At 29.4% G+C, this 26,333-nt stretch overlaps 1 protein-coding gene across 10 annotated transcripts in view; it reads right to left on the bottom strand.

Moving 5' to 3' along the window:
- Positions 1-26,333, bottom strand: part of LOC106682909 (CAP-Gly domain-containing linker protein 1) — a 457,329-nt gene that overhangs the window by 31,502 nt on the left and 399,494 nt on the right. For 9 of the 10 annotated variants that reach the window (XR_010844045.1, XM_067049830.1, XM_067049832.1 and 6 more), the window contains exon 6: positions 20,778-20,819. The exons of the other annotated variant lie outside the window; for it this stretch is intronic. Coding sequence is in view for 8 of the 9 variants with exons in the window: in XM_067049830.1 (XP_066905931.1) it covers positions 20,778-20,819 (42 nt within the window). In the remaining variant the exon portion in view is untranslated. The remainder of the gene's footprint in view (positions 1-20,777; positions 20,820-26,333) is intronic. 10 annotated transcript variants of the gene reach the window in all.

The raw sequence follows: 26,333 nt of genomic DNA, 5'->3' as shown, positions 1-26,333 counted from the left end.
CGAGCCACTTTTGATGGATGTCCCCGCCCATCTTAACCTCCTTGCCATCATATCATGAGATATTGATTGACTAGACTCTGCAAGCAATTCACTGTTACTTCTTCTCCTCCATCAATATACATATTAACTATATATTAAGTTTTGTATTGTACTTTAATTTTTAACAAAAATTAAAGTTAAATAAATTTGGATTTTTTTTGTTTTGTATGATCCAGATTAAGCTGCTTAACAGACGTTGTCATGGTACCGTTTAGGACGGATAAGCGAGGTCCTATGTTACATATCATTCCAATGATAAAACAAAAACAATATGAATACTGAAGCACCCTATTACTCTAATCCTATTAAAATTATTGCGCTTAAAATATTCCAAAGCTCTGTCAGTCAGGATTACGGATTACACCTAGAATAAACAAGACAAGATCAGTGATGATAAGACTGGAAACCAACAAGTGGATGAACTCAACCGACGGACATGAGATTGAAGATTTTAAGACATAAACATTTTTTTTTTAAACAATGAATGCATTAAAAACTATAATAACTACTATAAACATACTAGAAAAAAAATGGCAACAATGTATCATGGAGCAGCAGTAATACTGGCAGTAAACATTGGAAAGGTAAGTGAATACTGCGGGGTCAGCCTGAGATAACGGGAGAGGAATTGGGAGACCACGGCAATCTGCCCTTAAGGAACAAACAGAAAGTTTCGAGGTTTTGAAACTCTTGAACAGTCCACTATCGTAATATATCTGCGTTTTATGGGTAAAGAGAGGTGATAAAAAGAAAGTTTTAAGTAAAAATGAATTTAAAAATTTGGCCTGGTCGAGGAAATCCAAATGGATTCTAACGAGAAATTGGATTCTTAAAATACACAGTCCTTTTCAAAGCTGTAATAATAAATGGCAACGCCAACTGTCTAACATGAAGGCTAAAATAGTTAAATGTTAAATATAAGCTAGATTGTTAAAATTGAGAAATAATATATATAGGAGGGGCATCCAACATAATAAAATAAATCCAACATAATAAACTGGAAACAAGAGTTGGGCAAAAATTATTCAATTGACAAGAGACGAATACTTTTTTATTTTAAGTTTTTATTCGATAGACGAGAGACGAATAAATTTTTATTCGAATAAAAATACTACTAAATAATCGGAATACTTTTTTGTTCGAATATTTAAAATACTATTTTAATCGAATAAAAAATTAGTCGAAGGAAAAATTATTCGAATAAAAATTTGATTTTTTTTTTTTAAATTCACTTATTTTTTTACCACCTTCAATTTTAATGTATGAGGGTCCTATTTCACATATTTGGACGAGCACAAAACGAAAATACCATCGATATTAAGATCCCATATCGATTTAGTTTAATTTTTTTTATTTCTAACACATAGGGGCTAATTTTTAGTTTTTCGGATATGCAGAATATGGAAATGCAATCGATTTTAACATCACGTATCGATTTATTTTAACTTACTTGATTTCTAACATGTTACGGTCCCTTTATACGTTCTCAGGAATGTAGAATATGAACAAGATATCGATTTTAAGATCGCGTATCGATTTATATTATATGTATGGATGTTTTTTTCACATCAACAAATTAAAAAAATAAAAAATAAACAAACTTCCTAAAAAGAAAATCCAGAACTCCTTTTTGTTTTCGTTTTTTTGATTACACGCGAATCGTTCAAAATTGTTTGTGGTTTTTGTAGAATTGTATCTTTAAGAAACGCCAGAAATCAACTAGTAAAATCGGTTTAAAAATAGATTTTCTATGTGAGAAATTAAATATTTCGATGGAAAATTCCTGAGTTAAGTTCTCAGAGGAATTGAAAAAGGTTATGAAGTTGAGGACTTAATTATCCTAAAATAAATTTTTAATACTCAGATATTAATCGAGTCTCAAACGACCCTATATATTATTAAAAAATCCTGTCTAATTAATAAATAAGTATTTACATACAAAGCCAAGAGCACGATTTAGTATTTATTTAGAAAAAACAAGTAATACATTAAGGAGGTGAAATTTTACATCACATATTTGTTTTACGGAACTAAAGGCGAATCTCAACTTATTATAGAAAAAAAATTAATATAAACTAATACGGACTTAACGCTTATTAAACAAGGGCGTTCTTCAGAAATTGGAAAAGCTATAGTATAGTTGGAAGACAGTTAAAAAATTGCGAAAAAATCAAGATTCTACGAAAAACAAATCTTTACGCAATCAAGAGGATTTAACTGAGATAAATATTATTTTCTTAAAAATGGGATTTTTTCTAGTTTACGGTGCTGCAATTTAGAATCACGTGACTAGCTTTAACATACAAATTAATTTTCTCTTTTTCTACAGAGAGAGAGCACCACTGTCTATATGAACATTTTTTTTTTTTTAATTTAGTTCTATTTTTAAGAGCTATTAATGTTGTGGATCATGTATATCTTATTTCGAAAAATAAATATAATAATAAATAAAATTTTTATTTGTTCTATATCTGAATTAATTCATAACATTAATATACAAATAAATAAATCATTTATTAGAATTTATTAATGGGTTGTAATAAGTCAAATTATTTCTCCTCCAGAAATATGTGTCTTAATTTATTTTAAAATTAATCTTTCTTTTATATTTTATTCGACTAAAAAATTACATTATCTCGAGTTTTTTTTTAAAAACGTCTAATGTGCAAATATAATATTAGCAGTACTTGTAACAACAAAAATAAAATTAAATAAAAAATATCACAACGTTATCATACGCTCGAATGAAGAAAATGGAAAAATCTAATGAGAACATAAATTTATTAATTATATACTGAAACAACTATTATTAATAATTAAATTGTTACAAAACAGTTATTAATTACATATTTTTGGTGTAGAATACTTACAGCTTTAGAGGGTTCTCACAACTCATCCGATATAAAAAACTACACCAACGTATTTACACTTAAAATTATTAATTCGAATGTTAAAATATTAGTTTGAAAAAATTAATAATTTTTTTTTAAGGCTAGAAAATCTATTTCTAGACGCTTTCTTCGAAAGTGGTCTATTTCAGTATTGAGACTGTTAGTGTGCCAAGCTATATGTAGTTATTCGATTTTACGGTTTCCGAAATGACAAAAGGTATCGTACGATATACCTGGTTTAACAAATCTAGAGTGGACGGTAAAATTAGAATAAGTCATAAAATGAACGGAATAGATTGTTTTTCATGCACTGGAGAGCATTAAATCCATTTTAGTTTAATTTCAACAGAATTAAACAATTTCAGGAAACAAGTTTCGTTGTTAGATGAAAGTTTCAACTTATTCAAGTAATATTAATAGACGGAGTAACTTAACTATACCAGGTCAACTAGGAGAAACTTAATTAAAAAAGAAAGAAATATTTTTGTAAAAATTAGTCAATTATTATTTAAATACATTCATGGCTAATTTTATTTTAATAATTATTGTACGATTCTATTTTTTCAAATTTAAATGCACATTTTTAATTAATTTAGGCTATTTACTAGTCCTAATTGATATGAGGTTATAATTATTTTTTACCTGTAATTTTTTTTATTAGTGTTGATTATTTATCGTTCTTACATATAATTGTTACTGTTTTTTTTTTTGCCAGATGTAAATTTTTATTATTTTAGTTTTAAAAGTGTCTCATGTTATATAAAATTTAAAATCGTTGTCAATCAATTTTTAATCCCACTTGCAATCCCTTCTTTTTTAAGTTTTTTTAGATATATTAGTATATTAAGGCCTGATTGCATATTAGGGCATTTTTATTACATATTTTAGTTTCTTATTGCTTACTATAAGGTATATTCTATAGGTTTTTACAACATTAAAAATCTTGCTCAATTTTTTTTTCCACATTTTTCAGCATTTTTTAAATCTTATCCAAATTAATTGGAATTAATTAAGGAAATTAATAATCAGAAAAACAATTAATTTTGAAAACCAGTTTTCAAATTTAAAGTGATGGAATTTTGTCAAAAGTATTGTCCTTAAAATGCAGGTATTTAATAGAATAATACTACAAAAATGATAGAGAAAAGATTGGCCTAATCGGACCACTATGTTGAAAAACACGAATTCGTTCTCAGGCCGAAAGAGGAGAAAGCAATAATTAACCAGGCCACGAAGAGCGAAAATTAGGACCTGGAGTTGGTTGATTGTGGTGCGTTAATTGAATGATATCTGACACTCAATTAACAGTATTCGTTATAACGAAAAAATGCTGGGATTTCTAAACCGAGTCCAATTAATTTAATAAAAGGTTATTAATTGAGCAAACGATGGGAAAAAGAATGGAATTCGTTCACAAAATTTATACGTTACAAAAATAATAATTATTAGTTGTTCTAAATAATATTAACTAGCTATTATATATATTACTAAGGACCTACTAATCGAATCATTATAATAGGAAGGGTCTCTAAATCATAAAAAATTACTTTATTAATGTTAATTATTGAAAATTATGAACAATTTTCACATCCTAATGTAAAAATATTAAACATTAATTTTTATTTATTATCATTTTAATAACTAGAGGAAAAAATGTTATTTTAATAATAAGCATCATTGCCCAAATATATTGGGGTTGCTATAATACAAGGTATCAGTCTTATTGGATATAATATTAAAACTAATATAAGTAATTAAAAAAGTTATATTTGTTTTTCTCTTCAACTAAAACTACATATCAAAATACATTTTTTTTTGTCATTCATTTTTGTTTTGCTTTTTTTATTTGTTCCTTTGCATTTTTTTTATTTTTATTTTCTTCAGTATGACTATATCTTTATTTTTTCTCTCTATTCCAATGTGATTCATCAGATATTTCTCTTTTCCAGTGACCCATCTCAAATATTCTATGTATTATACAAAATTTATTTAAATTTATGAATTCATTAAATGTTAAAACTTTCAGTATGCATAAATAAAAAAAAAGTTAAGAATAAACAGTAATGTAGAAATAAATTAAAAATAAAATGGTAGTGGTACTAATAAAGTTGAAAACAAATAAATAAGTTATCAAACAATAAATAAGTATAAAAAAAAAAATGAAAAAAAAAATGTGTAATGTAAATCGGTAAAAAATCGATATTTTTCTTTTATCTTCGTGGTACAGGTACAAAAACATATCAAATATAATAATTATTATTATTATTTTATTTTATTATTAATAATTATTACAAATATACTAATGTTGTTCACAGCTAAGCAGACCTGCTTTGTACGATGTATAACACTATTCCCTCTTGCGCCCTCGAAACCTAGATCTATCACACCTTTTCTTCTTTTTTATTCGGGCCATTTTCTCGTTGGGAAATCTCAGATACAAAAAATTATTACTTTCACCTTTGATTGTTAAATACGTCCATGATATTCCCTTATATAAAGAGACTTACGACCACAACTGTGGAATTATTCACATATATGTCTGATAAATTATTTAAATGATTTACGATACCACGTGACATCAGGTGCGTATCCAACGGAATTAATATCTATTTTAGATTTAAATATTGGGGTATCGCTTTGGTTTGGTTGTGTCGCTAGAACACAAAAACTGATTTGAGGTATTGGAAAAAATAAATAGGAGTATTACTTTCTTGTAATATATTTTAATTTTTTTTCCACTGCAGATCTGCCTTATTTGTAGCCGATGCCTTCCGTAGAACTGAGCAGGAATATAATTAAATATTATAAACACTTCATAGTTAAATATCGATGAAAATAATTTAAGAAAAATCCTCAGGGCCACATTAAACCCACATTACTTTGAATAAAACTATATAATAATAATTAATATTTTATTTTATTTATAACAGAAACAATGCTACTAAGTAACGATATAACTATTCTATACACAAATACATAATATATATATTCTTCACAGTTTTGGCCCTTCTTATTGGCTATTTTTGAAATTTCTTCTACACCCCAGTCAGATTATTGAAATTATTTGTTTTCATATATACAAATCATTTTATCAATAATTTCTTTTAGAACTTTACATATGTTAAATAGTTATATATAGTTATATATATATAATATTCAGTTATCTACTAAGACCTTAAGTCATGCATAACAAGTATATATGTAAAAACATAACCGTGAACATGTACTTCGAATGTACTCTAACGAGGTATGTGGGTAAGTGGGCGTGACAAGATAGCCAGTTTCTAAGTCGGTCACGGGATGAATCTAATACATCTATTACATCTTGTTTGTGGGCTCACTGTTTACAATAGTGTATTATATATAATATATTTAAAAAATATAATAATATATCTTATAAGAACAAACATAATAAAAAGACTTAATCAAAGGTATAATTACTAATACGGAGCGCGGTGGTAAGGCACGATGCTACTAACTCCAAGGTTCGAATCAGGCTGGGCAGAAATTTTTTTTCTGTTAAACTGTAGCCGTGAGCCAACCCTGTGGTTTCTGGAGTCCTCCTGGGGTCCATCTAGCCTTATAAATTGGGTAAAACTGGCCGTAGAGCGTGATTCTGACCAAATCACCTCCATGCACAACCGTTGGTCTAGTAACAGTACAAAGTACTGAGCCCTTGACACTTAATGGTTTGTGGCGGTACAGATTTTAATTAACAATAGTTATAAATAATTTAGAAATTTAATTAATTTCGTATACATTAAGCAAAATTAAAATACGTTGCTAGTAGACTAAATAACATTCTTTGTTTTTACAAGAAATAGGGACTCCTACAAATCGAATGCATATTTACATATTCAAATGAACTTCAATGGTGGAAATAAAGGCGGATGTTTTGGTGAATTTTCCATAAATTGAAAACAAGGTTTTCTATAAATAACAGACTAGCTAGTCTAATCTAGTTTTACTCTCTTATATTTGCTTTATTTACATTCTTGCAGGTAAACATATCACCAAGTTTTAAAATTTTAGATATTTATTAGGGGTTCTGGTATCTAATAATAAGATGAATCCACTGCATACGGACAACTTTTGCAATTCCTTAAAAACAAAATAATTTTTTTAAATTTTTATATTAAGAAGTGAAACGATGGTTAAAATAAGAATAGGACGAAAAGAAATAGCGAACAGGGAAAAGGCAAAAAAAAAACTAAATAAAATTAAAAGTACTTTGGTTTTATTTATTTGGATCAATGGAACATTTCTCATCGTTAGTAGTAATATAAGAAACACAATAAAAGTGCTTAAATGAATAAAATTAATTAATATAATTCTAATTCGCTCTTATAAGCAGGAGGCTGGCACATATTCCCAAGGAATCATCCTCAAAGGTTTCTTAAATAAAAATTTATTTTCTGCCGTGGATTGTCTCCTGTATGGTGCATACTTAAGTATCTAAAATGGGTACCTGACCCTTTATTGGAATGAGTAATATGCAAGGTGGTTTAGTATGGCTGGTAACCTTCATAAATAGTATAAGAGCCGAGAAGAAAAAATTGTGACTGTTACAAAAAGTTAGGAAAAATTAATTATTCATTCTGAGCTCTATATCTTAACTACCAACATCACTAGAAACCTTAAGAACATCATTTAAAGTAGAGTAAATTTGCTAAACTGTAAGCCCTAATAGAGCTATTTACGTTTAATAGTTCTCGAGATATAGCTTTTTAAAAAGCAATGTTTCATAAAAATATTGTACAGAAGTTGTTTATCGTCATAGGAGTAGTAGTTTTCATGATATTTGCTAAAATAAATTGATTGTAGTTATAATTATAGTTGTTTCATTTGCCAAATTTATATTAATAAGAGAATATCATAAAAACAACTACCCCTATAGAGATAAGTGTCATGAACTACTTTTTACTAAGTTAAATTTCCTTTGTTTAGAGTGCTGGCAAATATATGTGCGTCTTATGGATCTAGAGATATATTTTTTCAAAAATCAAACATTTTAAACAAACAACCAGAAATTAACAATTTGTGAATTTATTTTGTCAAATAACATAAAAAATACTATTCTATCGAAGGTAAAGGGCATAAACTACTTTATACAGTATTTAATTAGAGAGCTAATAGACTATAATCTATATATATAGCCAATAGACTATAATCTATACATCAAATAGTTTTTGAGATATAGATTTCTCAAAATAAATTTACAACTTCTAATTTTTCAGTGAATTTTTTATGAAATGTTGCTTTTAAAAAGCTATATCTCGGGAACTATTGGACGTAAGTAGCTTTACTCGAGCTCATATTTTAGAAAATTTACTCTACCTTAAATGATGTTCGATCAGGCAAGTGTTTTAGGTAGTTTCAGAGATATAGAGCTCCGAATGAAAAATTAATATTTTTTAACGTTCTGAAATAGCAACCATTTTTTATTCCTCCTACCTATATTTTGCTGATTCATAAAATTTGACTAGTAATTATACACAGTTTTCATTGAAGTAATCAAACATTTTTTTTTTTTTTATATCCTATTCACAGTAAAGGATTGTTAGGTAAAGGAATAAATTTCCTTTCAGTTCGTCTAAGAATTTTTTTTATTAAGGAATGCTGTTTTTACAACAGATGAAACTAAACAAAATCAAAGGCTAAAAATACTGTCCAAGGGAGAAAAAAAAAGGGCATTAATCGATAAAAATGGCACAACCACATTTTTAGCATTGAATTAATTTGCCAGCCAAGAACGTGAAGAATTTCGTACCGGCATTTATTCATTTTTACGGCGTAGTGCGCGAGCTTCGAACCGGGTTCCAGAATTAGAAGTATTCCTAATAGAGGAGACCGGTTACGAGTTATGGCGAACCGGGAGATGACTTACGAGCCAAAGGGTCGAGTGTGTTCGAATTAGGAACGGAAGCTGTTAAGGCCCTCCGAGGCAACAATGTATGTTTCCTCTCTGGGGCCTATGCAGACCAAATAGCAGAATACACAGGTTATTAAATTTTTAAATATAGTATAGGAAAAAACATTTCGGTCCAGACGAAACCTATAACTAAACTCTCAATAATAGTAGAGAATGGATACTAAATACCGACATGTTGTTTAAAAACAGTTATTTCCTAACAGCAATTATTGACAGCTAAATCGAAAAATTAGAGGTCCCGTTACTTTTAAGTTCAAATTGAATTCCTGAGATAAAAAAAATAAAAAACTGTTATAGCCATTATATTAACAGTTAACTTTTATTGGTGAAATAACAACGCAAGAGCTTGGTTAATTATAAATCATTGTAATTTATCTACTAGCATTCATTACTAACTACTGTTATCGATGAACTAAACTAAATCTAAATAAGTTTAGAAGAATTTAATACTATACTTTTTATCGTATTTTTACTAACGTCTATGCTTTGTATCGAATGGGTCGGTGTGCAGTTTATATGTTTCTTATCACCCAGAACTCGGTTTCGAGGGTTTTTGGACCAAAAGTGGCTTATCTCATGAGAGTATAGTTAATTTTCAAACCTTATTCAGTTCTTCTGCAGCGAAACTAATTTTGATTTATTTATTTACGGATTCTGATAGGTAATGGAATTTTAGGACTAATTCGTATCAAACAATTTTTTTACCCGATGCTTCCTGAACGATTAAATAGCCCCCCCAAAAAACCCAAAACTTTGACGACCAACAAAATGTAAAGTACAACCAAAAGAAACTTTAAGAGAAAAAAATATTTTACAATTTAATTTTCCCTTAGAATGCGTCATTATGAAATAAATAACACATAAATAAATCATATATTAACATCAATAATTATGACGACACCATATGCAACACTAAATGCTGAAACGATTTTTGTTTCTTCAGGTGCCCGATTTTTTGTGTCATCTGCACGCCAATTGTCAAAACCCATCAAGAAAAATTGGTCGGTGATCTAGTGTCCGAGATGAATTCATTTTAAAATTTTATTGATAATCAGAATACTTAAAAAAAAAAAAGAAGTAGAAAATCAACTATACTCTAAAAAAAATAGACAACCTAACATTGTTACTAGCAAACGGAAATCAAATAAACATTTCAAAAAGTGAACATGTATAAAAAAAAAAACATATAGACTTTCATAACAGATGTCTCTAGTTTTTAGTGTTCCTTAACTTTTGTTCGGTAGTAACTCACTGTTGGTGTATCAGATATTCTTCTATTATTACCTGGACTGTTATGTTCCGAATTATTGATGTGAGATGTACTAGCTCTATTATGAATTTAAGTCATTTTACTTTTCTCAATCCTGAGTAATTGGAGAACTGGTGAGTAATAAAAAAGAGTAAACTGTTTGAAAGTCGTTGTGTTGACATTTTGCGATTATCTCTTAAGAGTATTTTTTTTCTCTAATGAATTGGATAAACTCCAATATTTAAAAAAATAATACCAAAAGAAATTCAGACTCAATAGGAATGCCCGGCCTCTTCGCAATGCCGGGGAGTCCTGAAAAGCACGAAGCATAACGGTGCGGACTTCTTTCTATTTCTTGGGGGCGGTATCCAATGATCCAGTTAAGAAGACAAGGCCACGAAGCTACAAGACAAGGTAGGATACACGTGCTGACATTTAGAACAGAACATGGGAGTGTGTTCGGAACAGGTGAGCAAGAGGGATACGGCAGGAAGAATAAAAAAAGGAAACGGACCGAGGAAGAAATGGAGGTTAACGAGTTGGACTAATGCTTCCAAGGGATTTATAATTTATGGTTTGTAGCCATTATATGTCGGGGGGTCCGAAATATGCTTCGTCATGTCGAATCATTTTTATCATACAATGTCTCATAATTACAGTCATATATCAATCCGATCATAGACAATTATATTTTGATTTCTCAACTAAATTAGAAGAAGTATAGAAATTGGTCAATAAACAATTTTTTACGGGATCTAAGTTGAACTACACTTTTTTAAAGTCCCTTGATTCAAGAGCCCAAGAGGAGAAAAAGAAGTCAGTTATTTCACCCCAATTTTTTATTACTTTAATAAAAACTACGTTTAATCACTAGTCAAAATTGATGAGTCTGCTAAGTATAAATTTGGCAAATATGAAATCTACTAGAAAGATAAACCTCATAAACTACTTTATAGTACATTAAACTAGCTTTAATTCGAGTATTAATAGACTTCTATACGTTTCATGTTTTCTAAGATAAAGATTCACGAAATATTGATTTTTCTATATATATTTTACAAATTACTGCTTTTTTAAAAAAATGTATCTCGAAAACTATTGAATGTGGTGCATCTTTAAATCTCTAAAATATGGGTACCTGTCTCTTTATTGGAATGATAATACACTTGGTGATTTAGTATGTCTGGTAACCTTCATAAATAGTATAAGAGCCGGGAAGAAAACAAAGTCACCCCAATTATTTTTTATTACTTTAATAAAACTACGTATAAAATTACTTGTCTAAATTGATGAGGCTGTCGAGTATAGGTAGGGGGAATAAAAAATGGCGGCTGTTACAAAAAGTTAAGAAAAATTAATTTTTCATTCGGAGCTCTATATCTTAACATAAAATAAAACTAACAACACTAGGAACCCTAATTGAACCTTATACATAATAATACTCCGACGAAGATAAACGTCATAAACTCCTATATAGAACATTTAACTAGCTTTAATTTGAAAGCTTATAAGACATTTGTACGTCGAATGGTTTTTCAGATATAGATTACAATACATGCACTAACTTCTAATTTTTCAGTGCATTTTTTATGAAATGTCGCTTTTAAAAAGCTATATCTCGGGATCTATTGGACGTAAATAGCTCTATTAGAGCTCATATTTTAGCTAATTTACTCTACTTTAAATGAAGTTCTATTAGGTTTTCTAGTGTTTTATCTGTTTCAAAGATGTAGAGCTCCGAATGAAAAATGATTTTTTTTGTAACATTTTGAAACAGCCGCCATTTTTTATTTTCCCAAACTATACTTGTCAAACTCTTCAATTACGTCTTGTATTTATACACATTTTCCATTAAAGTAACCAAAAATTGGCGTGAAATAACTAACTTTACTAATAACTAACTTCACCGGTATTATTATAACCACTACCTTCTCTGAAGTTAAGCATTTGGAATCAATTTGGCACTTTTTGGCCTAATGCAATAACGAGAGGAAGAAAAATATATGTAACAATAATAGATGATAAAGAAGCAAATTATAAGTATAGTGTACAAAAATTTATAACGCGGGCAGGAAAAAGGATAAAAGTGGAGTAAATAAGGGGAAAGAGTAAAATAAGATAAAAGTAAAATAAGGGGAAAGAGTAAAATAAAGAAAGGGGAAAGAAAACAAAAAAGCAGAATGAAAACCAACCTGCTTGCTGAGAAGTTGAGCGCCTAATGGTCGGTCGCAGCGCAAAAATGGTCAACTAAGTTGTTATAGAATAATTGAAAATTCCAAGAACGATTTAAAGGATGTTAAGTCATTTTGTCAACTGAAAGGCTCATATATAGGTTAAGTGAAAATAAAAACTAACTTTTAATAAATATAGTAATAAAAAAACATCCAGTTGACTTACGAAACGGACTAGCGCATTGCTCAGGCGCCACTCTGTTTAACAGTGAAACTAATGAAAAATATATTTTATTTCTATGCATTTTTGACCATTTTCCATTACATTATACGAATTTATATAATAGTTATAATTTATCCTAATATCTTTGGCTTTCTAATGGTATACAATACATCTATATAACTACAATTATTTCAAATATTGTTGTTTTAATCAGGCAAAAATATTTTCTCTTATTTCCTTAAGTTCAGATCCTTTCATAGTTTATATGTGTACTTTTTTTTTATTATTAATAATAATGTTATCTGGTTAATTATTTAAAATAAACAATATTAAAGGTAATCTGAAGGATGATTTTTGGAAAATTTGGATTTTCGGAAAGAGGATAAGATCTAGCTGATATAAAAGATTATTTAATTTTTTATTGATACACCGAGTTCAACAAAAATAATTTGAGTCATGTTGAGAAAAACGAAAAAATTATCTTTAGATAGCAGATCCCAGACCATGGATATACTTAGATGACTTTTAGTGTTATTGCATTAGGCCAAAAAGTGCCAAATTGATTCCAAATGCTTAACTTCAGAGTAGGTAGTGGTTATAATAATACCGGTGAAGTTAGTTATTAGTAAAGTTAGTTATTTCACGCCAATTTTTGGTTACTTTAATGGAAAATGTGTATAAATACAAGACGTAATTGAAGAGTTTGACAAGTATAGTTTGGGAAAATAAAAAATGGCGGCTGTTTCAAAATGTTACAAAAAAAATCATTTTTCATTCGGAGCTCTACATCTTTGAAACAGATAAAACACTAGAAAACCTAATAGAACTTCATTTAAAGTAGAGTAAATTAGCTAAAATATGAGCTCTAATAGAGCTATTTACGTCCAATAGATCCCGAGATATAGCTTTTTAAAAGCGACATTTCATAAAAAATGCACTGAAAAATTAGAAGTTAGTGCATGTATTGTAATCTATATCTGAAAAACCATTCGACGTACAAATGTCTTATAAGCTTTCAAATTAAAGCTAGTTAAATGTTCTATATAGGAGTTTATGACGTTTATCTTCGTCGGAGTATTATTATGTATAAGGTTCAATTAGGGTTCCTAGTGTTGTTAGTTTTATTTTATGTTAAGATATAGAGCTCCGAATGAAAAATTAATTTTTCTTAACTTTTTGTAACAGCCGCCATTTTTTATTCCCCCTACCTATACTCGACAGCCTCATCAATTTAGACAAGTAATTTTATACGTAGTTTTATTAAAGTAATAAAAAATAATTGGGGTGACTTTTTTTTCTTCCCGGCTCTTATACTATTTATGAAGGTTACCAGACATACTAAATCACCAAGTGTATTATCATTCCAATAAAGAGACAGGTACCCATATTTTAGAGATTTAAAGATGCACCACATTCAATAGTTTTCGAGATACATTTTTTTAAAAAAGCAGTAATTTGTAAAATATATATAGAAAAATCAATATTTCGTGAATCTTTATCTTAGAAAACATGAAACGTATAGAAGTCTATTAATACTCGAATTAAAGCTAGTTTAATGTACTATAAAGTAGTTTATGAGGTTTATCTTTCTAGTAGATTTCATATTTGCCAAATTTATACTTAGCAGACTCATCAATTTTGACTAGTGATTAAACGTAGTTTTTATTAAAGTAATAAAAAATTGGGGTGAAATAACTGACTTCTTTTTCTCCTCTTGGGCTCTTTTACTTAATTTAAGGGGTGGAAATTGCTCAAAAGAAGAAACCAAATTACTACCTATACCTAATAGTAATTTACACATCGCTTGTACCAAAAATAATACCTCAATATGGTAATACATGATGTCAATATTAAGGATATCGTATGAGTATGTATGAGAAATGTTATATGCCTAAATAAAAATAAACTATGTATTTTGTACCAATTATTTTTGAATAAAATATTCAACTAGATCAACAACAAAGCCGGTATACAGGAACCGGTAGCACAGACACAGCCATTGTAATCGAAGACAGTGGCCAGTGCGGCTGGTTTCCGGTGTGCACCGTTAACCTCTTTGCTATTCCCGACCTCACCGCCATCTACCCGCTGGGCCGGAACTACACAGTGAGAGTGGTCAGCCATACCTCGTCCAGCAACCTGGACTCTGGAACCAAGAACCTGTCTTGCGTACTCCAGCAATTTTAGTTTATAGACCTCGGTGAGACGGACACGTGCAATCAGTAACTTCCACCTGAATTAACTTTGGATATGATTACTCCATATAATAAGGGCGTTAGGTTTTTTTTTTGTCTTTTACGCGGATCGTTTTAAGAATCCTTCAACAGCATTAGAGTGGAATAGAACCCTCCGACATCATTATAAAACCCTTCAACAGCATTATAGTCCAAAGCCTCAGGATTATAGATGAAGCCAATCTTGCAAATTGTCGATACCCCTAGACGGAAACTACATCCTGCCCTCCCGTATCCATTAAGAGCATTTCCCTTCCTGTAGTTGATCATGCCAACTATCTAGGACTACTCCATCTTGTGTCCTTATTCGGAATCACCATAGACTAAAACGACTGTTACTTAACTCTACTTCGACGAACGGTTCCTGTTCACGATTAACAACATAGGCTTGATTTGAAAAACTAAAGTGCATATAATTAATGCGGAATTTCACAGTGAAATAAAAATTTAAATATAAATTTACACCTCACATCCAGTTTTAAAAAAAAATGCGGGCTATTCATTAATTTCAGTCGAAATCACCTTATTTTATCCATTTTTTATTGAATTTAAAAACTTTTAATTACAGATTAACTTAACTCTATTACAACTTGCTTACAACACAAACAAACGATTGTGTACAAACAAGTGAGGATGGCCTAATGGAATTTAAAAAATAATAATAAAGCCTATTTTGAGACTTAACTTCGATACATATTATTTAATCTAAACAGTAATTGACGTTTTCAAACTTTTCAGGAATCTTCTTAAATAAAGGAAAATATTCCGTGAAGTTCCATTCCCAGTTACCTACAGTTAAAGGAGCAGTGCCCTAAAACTTGGGAAACCCAACCACAACCCGAAGACTGAATGAAGGCTGGTGCAGGACATCATGTTTAAAGTTCTGTATTTATCACTTCTGTTATTGTCACTCTAAAATTTAGTTTATCTTAATTTCTTTTTATCTTAAATTCATTAAATTCAATTATTTATTTTGTTAAATTCATAAATGCCATTGTTTTTGTTATTAACTTTACTTTTATCTTTTATTAGGAATTATTATTTTATCTTAATTTTTTAAAATTTATAATATTGTATATTGTTAGGGGTGTCTTTTGTATAATACTATAACCCTCCCTCCCCCGCCTTAATCAATTGTTAAAAAAAAGTTTCTATTACATTAACCATGTAAGGCCCGATCTGGTATTAAATAAATAAATAAAATAGAAGAATATATTCTAGTGACAGTTTCATTGATTAAATTCGAGGTGTTTTGTTTTGATTTTTAATTTGATTCCTTAGCAATTCTCCTTTAGTAATATTTCTTTATTTTTTAAAATGTTTGAATTTACTTTTCATTCATGAAGAAATTTTCAGTTTTGTATTTTTTTTTCTAATTTGTCAATAATTAACTTACTCACAGTTTATTTTATTTTTTTGTTTTTATATATTTTCTCTTTCCTAACTTCTACCTAAAGAAATTTATACAGTTTATGTTCTAGTTATTTATATTTTAAATAGCATTATTTTATTTTTATTTTTATTATTATTTTTCTTGCCTTTTGTACACTAACAGATTTCTATTTTTCAAGTTTTCTGAACTTTTCTGTGTGTAATTATCATATATAGCACTTAAATTTCCTTTCTTATTTTACTTGCTAGGCCAACTCCCATTGTATAGCTCTACAATGTAACTGAGGTAAATAAATAAATTTAAAAAATAAAATAAATTGGGTATATAATCATAAAAAATATATAAGGTTCAAGATCCAGTTTCAAATATATACCTAAGCAACTAAGTATTAATAAACCATTTTTGCGATAAAACATTTTTATGATCCATCCCCAAATCATTTTAATATGCAATAAGTGTAATAAAAATTAAAAATACAAACGATATAATGTAATATAGACTGGCTTTACGTATATAGAGACTTTCGTTTGTCACACTATAAGTCGTTCAGGACCATGTGTACGTAATCTTCAGAGATAAGAACGTCAGTTATTCCAAACCCTTCTATACCTGCTAGGACTGTGAAGTTATTATTCTATGATAAAAGAGCTCCATACGATGCAAATATTAAAAGAAGGAATAAAAACCTTTTATATAACTGTCAATTTTTTCTATTAAATGCTTTAATTAATATATTATGTTGTTTTCATGAATAAAAAATTTTGCGAGAAGCATTAATTTTTCATATAAACGCCTCATAAATAATGAAAATAATATTTAAACTGGCTGCCTAGCAGGAGTTATTGTTAAAATATTATTAATGAAATATGAAATAACTAGGGAATATTTTTATATATATTTCATATGCAAATACATCATTTGAAAATTCTAAAAGAACTAAGTACATATGTGTATATTCCATTTTTTTCCCCAACAGTAACTTTAATTTCAAATAATTGTGAAAAAAATATTTTCTTTTTACCTTTCCATCAATATTTATGTAGCGTTATCGAGTACCAACAAGTTTTAATAATAATAACAGTAAAAAAAGAAATTCTTGAAAGTAAAAAGTAAAAAAAAAAAGAAAAAATTATCACGTCAAAATTTCTTAAGAAGTATCAAATTAATAATAATAAAAAAAAGTCCATATATGCAAGAGTACGTTCTAAACTTTTTACAGCAAACGAGGAAAAGAGGTTTTCAGTTAAGGGCCTAAAAATTGATAATTAAAAATTAATTTTTAATGAACTGTTAGAAAATTTTTTAAGAAGTTTCAATATTCAGGGATTTTTTTCTTTCAACCTGGCACATTACCATGCGGTATTTTAAGATTAATGATTAACACAACTTCCACATTATTTTTATTTGTTACGTTAAGTATAAATATTTCTAGGTTAATTTTAAACTAAAAATGATCCAAAATCAAATTAATCAAAATTCATCCACTACGCAAACTTTTTTTTCCATTGCTGACCATTATTTTGAATAGGTCTCGTCCGATTTGTTTCAAAGCTGTTAATTATTATAAAAGGGCATCTATAATTTAAGATTAGCCTTGAAATATAAATAATTATATTTATAATGATTGGTGAAATCTAAATACTTGGTAGGTCTGGTGAAAATATTTTTAAATAGCGGATTTTAATAGTTTTAAATGGTAGTATGAACAAAGTAGGACTAATAACAAAGCGGAAGCTATGGTAAATGTTGGCATAAAGTAAAGGTTAGAAATTAGCAGTCCTAGGTATTTTTGTGGTTAATGGGCTTGAGACACAATAAGCCTCTGTCTCCTTTTCTTTTTAATGTAACTAAGATATTTTTCCACTTGATACAGAACTATAAAAATATTTTTTTAAATAATCTAAAATGTTTACATACTCTGATACAAGACTACCTTGCAGAGGGATGAACTACGCTAATAAACCTCCTTAACCTCAAGTCGTGCCTCACAAAGCATCCCATACCCGAACATAAAATAGGGAAGGATGCCTCGAAGTGGACATGTGAAAGCTATCCAGTACCAAAGGCGGTACGGAATAACGACTCCAGCTATGGAGGAAATTGCCTGAAAATCCAAGATTGCAGGCAGCCACGTCTGGAGATATAATAAGATAGGCGGAAGTCACAACATTACATACACAGCGCATCCTTAAATGGAAAGCAGCTACTTTCTCGACTTCGTTGGGTTCGTTTTGTCCAGGGAAAGGTGGGGTTTCTCTCCAGCAGCTCCTCCGACCGCAGGAATTTCGGCCAAACGGATAGAAAATGGATTCTGGAGAAAATTTGTGATTTGAAATCGTTCATGTAATATCTAATTAGGGGTAGCTGACATAACAGGATCGAAGGTCGTCCAATGTGGATAAGTCCTAATCGAGATGCTACAATTGCATTTACGATACAACTATTAGATTATAAACGATATGATATACGATTATTACATTATAAACGGTACGATATCGGCGTTACGATTGTATTAGATGCTTCGGGCTAAGTTTCATAATGAGATATTTCTACTTTTGCCATTTTTTTAATATTGCTGGATTTAACTTTTTTTTTTTAATCGTTATTAGTATATTTTTTTGAAAAGGTATGTATTATTTCTAAAATAAAATTATACAAACGACGAAGTTGAAACACTACGATATACTTTTTGTTTCGTGAGGACGACAGTTAGTGATATTATAGAAGTTAAAAATTACAAGTCAGGATTGTATAATAAATACTACTTGTATAAATAATATTACATTGTATTTTATTATCAATAAGAGACGTCATGAGAAAATAGATGAATAATTTACCCGTTTGTGCCTTGTTCAATTTTAAAAGCTAATGCTTCACATAATATTTATTTTAAGTGTTTCGACTACTAGAGTCATTTACAAATTGATGAATTTGCAAATTGATAGTCAGTAAATTACAATATTAAATTATCCATCCACTTATACAGACAGGATTTACATTTAGACTATATGTAATCATAGATAATTAATAATTTTAAAAAAATATTAAAAAGTAATGCTGTTGTTACGAAATCTTCTTTCAATATTTCCTGTAAGTCATATATCATGATTTTTAATAAATTGTAATTTAATGAACATGAAATTAATAATATATAAAACATGAGAGAATGAAGGTGTTGTGTTATGGGTATACAAATAAAAAAGTGAATTTAATTCCAGTTTTTACTTTCACTTTATATAATCGACTTTTTTCGATTTTCGCAAAAAACGATATTGATTAAACTAATTATATCAATGTACAATCAATAGAACTTAATATCTGGTAGGCATTATTCTCATTTAAATAATTTTAAAAGGCTTCATTGCCCAATTTTCAAAAAAAAATCTTTTCCATAGTATCTTTAATTTTGTTCATTTGAAACCATTAACTATTTCTCATTGTTAAAAAAATAGAAAAATTATAGAAGCAGTTAAGAGACTGAAAAAACGGAGGCATCCGAGTGTGCCCGATTTCTTCCGATCGCAATCATATGAACACAGCTTTATAATCTGTTGTATTGTGTTCCTCGTTGCGTCGGTGCTTATTTCAGTTAGCATTCTTTTTATTTAATTTTTCTATCCGTGTTCAAGGGGATGTGATGGATATAAAGGAGGATCTCTCTTTTCAAGTTAACTTTGCCTGTTAATTATAGGATTAACATTAAAATTTATTTTAAATTTTATTCTGTGCGTATTTATTTGGTGTATTTACTATGTATTTTATCTCTCTTTCTTATTTTCCCCTTTTTATCCACCGGTAAACAATTTAATTACAGACTTTTCTTTTTACTTTATTATTTATCAATTTTTGGTTTAAAGAAGATAGATTTATTTATTGATAGATATTACAATCTGCCACACAGTTGTGGGCAATAGGTAATATTGATAAATGATCTCATACATACTAAAATAAAAAAAAATAAAAATAATAATAATAATAAAATAAAAAAATAAAAAATAAAAAAAACTCTCTTATCAATTTTTAGTGAAACAAAAATGAAACATAAAAGATGTAGTGTATGAGGAGGGATAAAGTACATAACTTTTCTTTCAGGATTTTAAGATAACACTTTTTTTATTAATAGGAAGATGACCCCAGGTTCTGCCAAAGAAAAAAACTCAAATAGTCATAAACTATTTAATTAAAAAAATAGTTGTAGAAAGATTAGATAACTATTTAAACTATTTTTTCATGCGAATATTCCTATTTTCACTTGCTGACACTACTCTTCATCATCATTGTATGTCTTCATATATATATATATATATATATATAACAAAAAAAAAAAAAGTGCCTATGGCCTACTAGGAATTGGAAGTTTTATCATTCGATATAAATCACTCTAAAAAAATAAAGGCATAATGTGTGAGGTTTCGATGTACTCTTTAGATTAAATAAGAATTGTTTAAAACAATATCTAAGCAATTAAAAATAAGTTATCAAGCACAAGATCTAAGCGACTTGACACTCGGGTATACCATGCATAAGGAAGACATTTATATATATGACAATATGTATCACAGATTATAACATTATAACCTGCATTACTACATAATGTTACTTTATTTATTTATATTTATTACTACCTAGGGATCTATTTACTCACATGCACTCAGCCGTGACTGTACTGATTGACTTGGAAACTCACCTGAAAATAAAATAGACATGAAAATTTGAAAATAAAATTTATGTACAATAATATAATAAATAATTTTATGAAAAATAATAATATATGAAAAACTACAATGTTTTAGACATGGTTGACAGTTAATGATGGGGAAATGGGGAACATTTTCTTTCCAGAAATTATCATTCCGGAAAAGAAAAATTGACTTTACTTTGAAATGTAGCTTCCAGTACCAATATTATAGAGTTAGCAAGCAAAGTAAATTTTTTTATTAGAATTATAAACTTAAATTAGAACATCCACTTCTGTAGACTAAATTAAAATTTTTAAACTAAAACTCTATTCAGTTAATTTCAAAAGTCAAATTTTATCCGATAAAATTTGTGATTTTTAAAAATATTTTTTCATTAATAAAAATATTCAATCATTCTAATTAATTAAAACAAAAAAAATTAATAATCATAAATATTTAACTGAAGAATAAAAGCGAAAAAAAAAACAAAAAAAAATAACTGACACATACGGGAAAAATTAATATTTAACTCAACTATATGAGATGGTACCATAATTTTTTTAAAGTCAAATGTATTTTTTTTAATTAAATAAAACTAGAATATTAAAATTATTACGTGTTAATATTTTTTAAACCTTACGAAAACTCAAATTTTGTTTATATATCATGGTGGTCAAGTAACTGGACTTACATAAATGGAATCCTAGTTGAGTTCAAAATTGTTTTAAACTTTTATCATAAAAAATTCAAAGTACATTCATAAATGTGTGTTTATTTTTACATAGATGTGTAAAAAAAACATAGAAATTAAAAAAAAAAAAAAAATCTAACTTAATCCTGAAAATTAGTGTAGACTGAAGACTTAAATTAGTGTACAAAAAAATATTAATTTATAAAAAAGGTTTTTATAAAATATTTATTGAATTGTAATAGTTATTTTATCAATTAATTTTAAGTGGGTTGCATCTAGGAAAAGAACCCATGGATTCACCCTTGGTATATTTTATTATAAAGAGTTTCTCTCACTTGTTTCAGAGATCAATCAGTAAAGAGATGTTAGTAGTTGGTTGAGACCTTAGTGTTTCCACCTTTAAGCAGGGAGAAGATACACCCATCAAGAAAAACACTCAGACTCCATTAACTACTTCTGGAGAAGTGAAGAACCACGTACCTCACGTCCTTCGGTTTCCGATGATACATGACAAGACAACATCTGAACACTTACGCCAGAGGAGAAAGCTACTGCCAATAAATATACGCGTTCGGGAAGAGGAGTTTTTCTTCGCTCGACCTAGCGAGGTTGTAAACAGAGTTGTAAAAGATTTGAATAAGTTACATAACATGTAAGGCCTTGGACAACCTTAACACCTACGACATCGTAAAACCGACACTCATCGCCTTAATCTCAACCTACGATCTAGGCTATGGACCCATTCATGGTGAGATACGCCCATCGCATATTTACGTAAAACGTATCAGGTTCACGTGGATATGTTTACCCTTGAATTTTATGTAATTGGACTGACGAATTTCGAATCTCCGTAATATAGAAATAAATAAGAACTAACATACAAAATATAGTTTAAGAGTACCAGATCTGTGACTTGATGTGATCAAGTATTATGATTCTAAAATATCTATAGAAAATAGAATTGAAAGATTTTCAGAAAAAAAATTAAAAAGATTTACAGACACTATCATATAGTGTACAACACTGCATACGGGGTTACAAGGATTCTGTCAGAAACACCACAAGTCGTACTGAAAGACTGACAAACATAGGATACATCGGCTAGTTTATAATACTTATAAAGTAATTTATCAAAAATAAATAATAAAATAATATAGATTTTATTTCTTAGGAGGTTGTTAATTCTTTATATATTAAGATGTAGAGGTGAAATGGGACTTCCTTTATCTGGGATATTTCCTTTTCCAGTACTAATATCCCTTATAGTCAAACAGATCATTTTATTTTCGAAATTTTGTCTTTATAGTTCCATTATAAAAATATAATACATTTTTTTTAATTTATTATAACAATAAAACCCACCTGAACGACAAGGTCTGTGTGGAAGGTAAATTATTTCCGAAGATGGATAGTTTGAAATACCTCGCCTCCACAATTACCTCATTAAATGATCAAACAGAATAGAGAGATTTGAACGGAGTTTGGTATCACAGCCTTAACATATGGAGGAGAAGAACTAACAGTGAACTGCTAGCAGAGACGTGTCAGTCAATATCTCATCACATGCAGGCAAGGAGTTAGCATTGGCTGGACAGTGGCTCAAAGCAATCCATCAGAACGCACAAATGAAGACATTTGTTATTAAATGTTATAGTGACAAATACAGGTTTATTTGACTTGGGAATAAAAGCCTGCAAAGTTTTATAAATTTTGAGGATAAGAAACTAATATTAGGATTGTCCCTGATGAATGCTGTATGGGCCAAAATGATGGGTGATATGATTTAATAATTAAATTGTGAGACTTTTTGGATATCTTTAGTTATTATTAATAAAACTAACAGTCTCCAACAAAATAAGAAAAATATATACTCATTGTTATATTTAATTCAAGCACTTCCACCTTTACCCAACAACACACAAGAATCTCTCCCAGACAAGAGAGCGGATACGCAGCGGTATGGACCAAAGAACAGGACCGATCAATGGAGGTCGTCGCACCTATAGTCCTTTTGATGGATGGGAACTGCGGGACACCGTCTTTCAGGATACAGGGCCATCAACGGAAGGGCTTTCCAAGAGATATATTTCTTCCTTGTTGCCTGTTCCTTCCATCTCCTTACAGTTTACTATATATCATAGCTCTCATTGATACAATCTTTTAGGACCTAGTTCTAGTAGTATAGGGTACGTTCTTGAACCTATTGTGTCTTGTATAACAGATAACAGTATACAATAGAGGTACAAGCTTTATTAAATACAATGATTATACAGTAATAACCTTTAAAAACATATTTATTTATGTATTGTAATTTACAACCGTACAAAAAAACACAATAAGGCAATATGAGGAATGTTTCAAACGCTAGATAATCTTAAGGAACAACCACCAATGATGGTACTTCAAACATTCACTTGAAATTATAAGGTCCCGGGTTCATCTTCTTTTTAGACACCTCGGAGGATTATCGAGGATTGTTAAGGATGAGAGATTAAGAACTAATGGGTTTGGATGGGTACGGAGTTTGGAATGAAAAGACGCATGTCTATTTCAGGCCGAATCTCCAACGAAAGGGATGTTAAGGTCTTTGTGGATGAGTTTACTTGTGACGTAATAAGAAGCATTAACGATTTAGGATTGTAATGATTGGATGCGGGAGGAATTTGATGGTTTGGTAGAGCCCCAGAGCTCAATTCCATATGTCCAAATTTTTCTGATTATCAGAGTATATAATTATTTTTTGAAGTGAATAGGAATTTAGACCGTTTGTCAAGTAGGTGTTGTAGCAATCGACGAGCAGTTTCTTGTCGTTTCAGTCTTGTATGGGGATTCCAAGTCTCTTGTCAAGATGGAGTCTTAAATAGAGAATCTGTTCAACATGCGTTAGTGGGATACTTAAAAATTCTTGCAGAAATTGTCAAGGAATTGGGTCAAAACTACAATAGATTTGTTAATATGGCAATAAATGTTTTTTTATTTGGATAAATACTACGTTTCCACACAATAAAACATAATGAACACAACAATTCTAAACTTATTAAAAAGTAATAAGCTTCTACGGGTCCTATTCATGATATATAATATTATAAATATAATTAATTATAATTACATATATAAATTGATAAATTTTTTTCTTGACTGATAATATGTATTTTTGTGGATCTTGAGGATTAATCAATAATACAATTATATTGAAGCAAGTTTATTGTTTGCATAGTCTTGCTCATTGTATATTACAGATTGGTTACAACAGTCCGGTTCAAACCTTGAAGTAGTTGTATCACAACAATGTGAAACACACTTATGTAGACAATTGCCTCAATATAGTTGTCCTATTGACTGATCCTCAAAATATACAAATATATACTATTGTTATGAAAGTGAAAAACTAGGTATCTTTTAAAATTATATGCCCATATATAAGTTTTCTCTAAAACCAAGAATGATGGAGAAATAACCAAAATATTTGTAACAATCGATTGATAAGAAAAAAACTAGAACGTTGTGTACTAACCAGGGATAGTTGTGGTTTAAAGAGTTAGTGTTATTGGGGTTTTGTGGTTTATCAGTTAGGATACTGTGTCGTAATAGAAAGCAGGAACCATTTCTATTCGTTTGACTAGACTAGATAGTTTTAATGCCCTTGTTTCATATTATATAAGCATTAATTATTATTACATCAGCATAATGTTATTAACGTACCTAGCTAACACCTAATCTTGATTCGATTAACAATGATTGACAATCGAGGTCTTGATATAGGGCATTGAAATTTAATACTAGCATTATTATGAAATAACGCTTTATATTATACTAACATAAGAGTTGCTTTCACTCAACACACTGATTCCAGAAACCGCAAGTTCGATTTAAAAGCTTATTTTCGTGTTAGAAAGGCCGTTTATTGAGAATATATTCTAAAGGCTTCATATCTATACACTACGACACATAGATATGAATTAGTATAATAAAAAGCTTATAAAGATACATATTCATAATCGTCGTTGTTATCATGTGATCGTAGTAAGAAATAAAACATTACCCTTCGACCGTTCAGCTGCACTCGACACCATCCACAGAACTACAACGTGCTGACGGGCCGATTCCCGCAGGAAGTAGTTTAAACTCTATGGTACTATTGTGAAGGCATTGGCAACCGATAATAACACGACCCTGAACTCTAAGGACTTCCTGTAACTAGGAACACTTAATAGAGGAGAAGGTGGAAAAATAGAATTCCATTCTTTTGAATGTCACACCCTCGTGTGAGGGTAATATGAACCCTCCCTGACATCCCAAGTAAAACTAACTTTGTTACCAAGGAAAAACGGGAGATGGAGAGGAAGACCAATAACAAGCTGGTGAGATGAGACAGTGCAAAGAATGGGAAACTGGGGAGAGTCAGGCCCCCCCTAGATTTTTGGGGCCCTAGGAAAAAAAAGAAATAAAATAGTGAATTTATTTGATAGAGGGTTTCTTTCTGGAAACATGCTATGTAGATAATGGCGGGGAAAGATTGTGGCGTCGAAAAAATCAGTAGAGATAAGTGCAAAACTTGAAAAAGAATTATAATTATTATTTTTTTTTGGATTTATTATTTTTTTCTAATTTCATAATATTTTTTATTTATATTTTTATTAAAGTTGAGTGTAGTTTTTGTAGCACTGAGCAAAATAGTTCAAAACAATTTCAATCGACTATATTACATTACTTATTACATATATATATATATCTCTGAGGATTATCGAGGATTGTTAAGGATGAGAGATTAAGAACTAATGGGTTTGGATGGGTACGGAGTTTGGAATGAAAAGACGCATGTCTATTTCAG

This window comes from Halyomorpha halys, unplaced genomic scaffold (assembly GCF_000696795.3).
Source record: "Halyomorpha halys isolate HHAL.00 unplaced genomic scaffold, Hhal_1.1 Scaffold450.1, whole genome shotgun sequence".
NCBI lineage: Eukaryota > Metazoa > Arthropoda > Insecta > Hemiptera > Pentatomidae > Halyomorpha > Halyomorpha halys.
Note: the sequence above shows the minus strand (reverse complement) of the source record. Positions and strands in the feature narration are given on the sequence as shown.